At 32.5% G+C, this 5836-nt stretch overlaps 1 protein-coding gene across 1 annotated transcript in view; it reads left to right on the forward strand.

The window, feature by feature from the left end:
* The window catches only part of SLC6A14 (solute carrier family 6 member 14), a 21891-nt gene that overhangs the window by 6701 nt on the left and 9354 nt on the right, over positions 1-5836 (forward strand). Inside the window, exons 5-7 of the mRNA XM_003796984.2 lie at positions 622-760; positions 2269-2401; positions 3944-4084. Coding sequence (XP_003797032.1) covers positions 622-760; positions 2269-2401; positions 3944-4084 — 413 coding nt within the window. The remainder of the gene's footprint in view (positions 1-621; positions 761-2268; positions 2402-3943; positions 4085-5836) is intronic.

Raw genomic sequence — 5836 nt, forward strand, 5'->3', positions numbered from 1 at the left:
CTGGTTAACATAGCCTTCATGTCATTTTCTTAGTTATTGTGTTAAAATGTTCATATTCTACTCATAGAAAGATTCACTTGTACCCTTGTAAGATAAACCACAGAAGTGAACCCTCGAATCCCCCTCCCTCCACCCATTTCCCCCCCCTTCCCTGTATCCTTAGGTTGTTATATTAGGTTATAGCTTTCATATAAAAGGTTCAAATTAATTTCATAATAGGGGTGTATACATTGGATACTTTTTCTTCCTTTCCTGTGATATTTTGCTAAGAAGAACATTTTCCAGTTCCATCCATGTGAACATGAAGGACATAAAGACCCCATCTTTCTTTATGGATGCATAGTATTCCATGGTGTACATATACCACACATAGCTGTTATTACTATAAATACAATCACAGTTGAAAGGGGTAGATTTTTATACTCTCAGCTTAGTAGAGAAGATTTAATATGCTAAACATACATGGCTTACTCCATTCATATAAATTCTATTTCACTTTCACCAAGTAACAATTTAGATGGCAGTTTGAATATTTTACTATTTACCATGCTTTTTTTCTAGGAAAGTAATCTTCTAAAACTAAGTACATATCTGTGTCTGTATTTTTTAAATCATTTCTAGTAACTCACTGTAACGTGAGTACAGAATTTGGAGACATCATCCAAATGAATAAAAGCTGGGTAGACAGCAACAATTTTACCTGCATCAGTGGCAGTGAAGTTTATCATCCAGGACAGCTTCCCAGTGAACAATATTGGAAGTAAGTACACTAGATGATTTATTTCTAATTAAGATGTTATTAAAATGTTCTCATAAACAGCAATAAAATATCACCAAGCCTCTTTGTTAATTCACAAATATAGTAGACAAGGAGGAATCATAGCAAATTATATTTCATTTTAGTTAAATGCATAACTGTCCTAGGTAAATAGTAGTTAACCACAAAATTAGCTCATAGCCCACAATTTGTCTTTTATAAATTAGTTATTAAATGGGCATAATGCTGTCAGTAATGATTCATGTCATACATACTTGCTATAAGTTAGAGAATTACTTTGAAGAAAAAAAACTCCAAATCTGAAACTATAATGAACAAGTTCTAATGATAAACAGTTGAGTGATGAGTAATATTTGGGTCAAAATTGTCTTTAAAAGTTGTAATTCCTCATCAGTTTGACCTACAATTGTCATTGTATGGTAAGAATAGATATTTGGCATTTTATTTACTTTTAACCATTTTAAATGTTTGCTCTTTACTCTCCTTACTCTATACCATTATCCAACATTCTTGACTCTATTACTGAATGAGCTCCTCCTCATCTGCAAGTTAGTGCCCTTTGTGAATCTTTTATTTTTATTTTTTTAAGGTAAATAATTTAAATTTTTTGTGTGTGTGTGTTTTAATTTAATTTAACTTAATTTATTTTTATTAGATCATAGCTGTGTATATTGATACTGTCATGGTGTACAGTGTACTATTTTTATATACAATTTGAAATATTCTCATCAAACTGGTTAACATAGCCTTCATGTCATTTTCTTAGTTAATGTGTTAAGATATCTATATTCTTCATGTAGAAAGATTCACATGTACCCTTAAAAGATAAACCATAGACATGATCCCACCAAACACCCTCCCTCCACCCATCGTCCCCCCTCCCTTCCCCTCCCTCTCCCCTTCCCCTGTATTCTTGGGCTATAAGTCTTTTAAACATTAGTTCTTAGAATATTCCCCCACATCAATCTTACAAGTAAGATACTAGATCCATGCACGTGCCTACGGCAAAACTCAGCATTATATAGAAAGCCTCTGAAAAAGGTCTTAATAATAAGACTATTTGGGTTTGATGATATCTACAAGTATGGGATAGGGAAATATTAAATATAAGTGTAAATGTTTTCTTCATTATTTTAATTTGACAAAAATGTTATAATGATTAAAATGAAATATTTTAATATAAAGTTAATTTGTTTACATAAAGAAGCTTGAAATGTTAGGTAGCTATAGCAATTAGTAAGTCTTTTATTCTAGGGTTTGAAACTTTGGATTGGCTGCCCTTAATTCTGAAATTCAGAGATGGGCTGTTTAGTAAATTGTTTCCCCCTTCATATATTAGTATCTATCAATAACAGAATCATAGGGCACTGATGTCTCAGTAAGATACATTACTCATGAAACTTCTCCCTGGAAGAAAAATATTACAAAAGTCAATATATATTTTTTAAGACAAGTGATTATGTGTTCATTAAAGGGCTTATGTGTTTCAGCAAAGTGGCACTCCAACGGTCAAGTGGAATGGATGAGACTGGAGTAATTGTGTGGTATTTAGCACTTTGTCTTCTTCTCGCTTGGCTCATAGTAGGAGCGGCACTATTTAAAGGAATCAAGTCTTCTGGCAAGGTAATTTGGAAAACATTAGATAGTGATGTAGCTACTTTCCACCTTCATTGTAGTTCAATGTCAAGTGTTATTGAACACATGTTTTTATTACAATGTGAGCGTTCAAGTGTATCAAAAGCTTTGTAAGTAGGCATCTTAGCTCTAAGTAAATACAAAGATCACTAATATTGTTAAAAGAAAAACAAAAATTCACATTTGAGTTGTTCAATTACTGAAAACTTGGATATTTCTAGTTGATACAACATTCTGAGGCTTCAGGGTATATATATATATTTTTTCTGTCCCACTATATTAATAAGCATCTTGAATGGAATTATGTAGTTCAGTGTTTGATTTGGAAATTCTAGAGCCATGTTATGTAGAGTAATAGTATATGGGACTCCCTATTTAGAGAAGCAACTCTATGAGTATATATGTGTGTATAGAATGACACGCAGTCATTTCTTAAGTTAAAGCTTGCCAAAATTGACTCATAACCTTCTCTCTAAGTGAAGAGGCCTCTTCTGGAAAACATACTATTATATTTTCCCAATTCATCGTTGAATTTTTAAAATCTTCATTGAGCATAATGCCAATTTAAGAGTGAAACAAAATTTTCTCTGTGAGCAGTTTCACAGTACCCCCCAAAATGAATGTTTATGTGCTTTTAACTAGTTGATTGAAATTTCCTTAAAGGTAGAGAAGAGGAATAACTGTAGTCTTATGTTGTATTCCTAGTAACACGTTCAGTTAACATTAAGTTGTAATGAGACGTGCTGTTATATCACAAACGTACCGTGAGCATCACAAGTCCATTGGAAACTTTCCAATATGTTTTGAAACTCTTGGTTCCCTTGTGACATTAATATTGAAACATGTCTATTAAATGCCATTTACCCAAGCAATTAATTTTCATTGGTCTCTGGATGACTTGTTTAAATCATCTTCTTGGATATAGTATCAAATATAGGACATGTATGGATCAAACAAGTCATCCACATTAATGGAAAGCCAGCCTCAAAGGCAGTCTGCTCCTATGGAACTACGAGCAGATAATAAGTCTTATCTAGAATGAAAGCAGTGGACTTCTATGTGTGTTATCAAACTGTCTTAATGGTAAGCTATAAGAATAACAGAAAGAAGTTTAATTAGTTTTTATTGGATTTGGACATTTACTAGGAGATATTTTCATTCTCCTTGGGGGCTGATTATATACTAACCACTGTATGGTTTAAAATCATTTCCCTTCTCATGTCAATGCAGCACTTTACTGAGAGGTGACATACAGTCTTCTTAGACATTTGTAAGGATATGTTTAGGAAAGCATTTCATCTGTATTCAAAGTAACCATTGCTGATATATTGTTTATTTACAACATGAACCTGGGAATATTGCTTTATACATCAAAATTCAAGGCACTAATAACCTTATGAAATCCTCAGGAGTTTATTTTACTAATCTCAATTTGCTAATAATTTTACCTATTTGTTGTTATGTTATCTGTCATAATATATATCACAATTGAAAAATAACTTACCAATTTTTGATTATTTTTCTTCATAGGTGGTATATTTTACAGCTCTTTTTCCCTATGTGGTTCTACTCATCCTGTTAATACGAGGTGCAACTCTGGAAGGTGCATCAAAAGGGATTTCATACTATATTGGAGCACAGTCAAATTTTACAAAACTTAGGGAAGCTGAGGTAAGACCTAATTTGGATTTCAAATTATCTAAAGACGTAAACCTTAATAGGAAATACCAAAATTCTTTGGTTCCAGATGAGTGTCATTAATGTGGTAGCTTACAAAAGAATATGCAGTTAAATTTATTGGAGTTCCTATCCACTGGGATGTGTGATTTAACTATTTAACATGGCATTAATGCTTTCTTACTGAAAGTGAGATAATTTTGAATAGGATTTTAAAAGTAATTTTATTCCTATACATAACTGATTCTATTTGACTAGAAGGATTGCAGCTTATTAGTCTGAAAAAGAATATTTCATGCATAAATACTTGCATATTGATGATGAGGACTATGTAATTTATTTAATAAACTCATAATTTCTTTAAAGATTACCATTGGAAGTTTAATGGTCTAATATGCATCTTAAATGTCTTGAAAAGTTATTATCTCAAAAATATTATCAAATTTTGCTTAATGGATTGTGAAGTTAAAACATAAATTTGGTATGGATTAAGCATTCCATAAACAAAACTATTACTTCTAGGAGAAACCTAACTATATGCTATGGACATGAATTGAGTAACTCTCTTTTAACTTTAGTCCTGTATCCAGATAAAGTATCATGAGTACCATGGGTAAAAAAGTAGTTTGCAATTTTGACTTTAAAGACCATTAACACTAAGTGTAATCCAGATACTACGCTTCCATTGATATGGCCTAAGAATCCTTTTACTTCTTAAGTAGTCATGTAACATTCTTCATACATATTAAGCTTCTGATCAGCTAGAAACCCATAATCATATGTTGAAATTTAAGAATCATTGTGTTAATATTATCTGGCTCACTAGTAATCCTATTCAAAATGAATATTAGTTTTAGTCTGTTATGGTATTCTTCATGTAGCTCATGCTAATTTCTAGCCATTGCTGTTTTCTTTTCTAAATACTTATCATCAGATATGTAACTATTTGTTATGGAATTTTTTGGGTAGTCATTATCAAATTTACCAACTTTTAGGGTGCAAATCTGTCATTTTTGAAAATTGAAACACCGATCTCCGGTCTTTGGTTACCTCTCTTGTGATCAATAATTTTCACTCAATGATTAATATGACAGATTTAAGTTATTTTAGAACTATCTTGGAGGTTAATGTATTTTTTGGAGACAGAGTCATACTTTGTTGCCCTCAGTAGAGTGCTATGTCATCATAGCTCACAGGAACCTTAAACTCTTGGGCATAAGCAAGGCTCTTGCCTCAGCCTCCTGGGTAGCTGGGATTATAGGTGTCTGCCACAATGCCCAGCTACTTTTTGAGATGGGGTCTTGCCCTTGTTCAGGCTATTCTTGAACCCATGAGTTCAGGGCAATCCACCTGCCTCAGCCTCCCAGAGTGCTAGGATTACAGGCATGAGCCACTGCACCTGGTACATCCATAGGCCATCTTAATTTATTTTTCAATTTATCTTGGGCCTCACTCTTTAACCTTGTTTATTAATCTCTTCCCAATTTAAAGACCATTTTCGATGGTGAATAAGAAACAAATAAAATGGAAGTTTGGATTCATCACCTTCTCTTTGTTAGGTTATTAAACAAGATAAAATATGTTACTGCACTTTGAAAGTAGTAAACTCTTACAGACATTTGATCTAATATACAATTATTTGATGTGCTGTTCTATTATATTATTATAGTTGCAACATATTCCCTAAGAAGTAGATTGACAATGTTTTTTAAACCTCATAACTTTGAACATAGTTGAACCCCCCCC

This window comes from Otolemur garnettii, unplaced genomic scaffold (genome assembly GCF_000181295.1).
Source record: "Otolemur garnettii isolate 467f Iridium unplaced genomic scaffold, OtoGar3 scaffold00110, whole genome shotgun sequence".
Classification (NCBI taxonomy): Eukaryota; Metazoa; Chordata; class Mammalia; order Primates; family Galagidae; genus Otolemur; species Otolemur garnettii.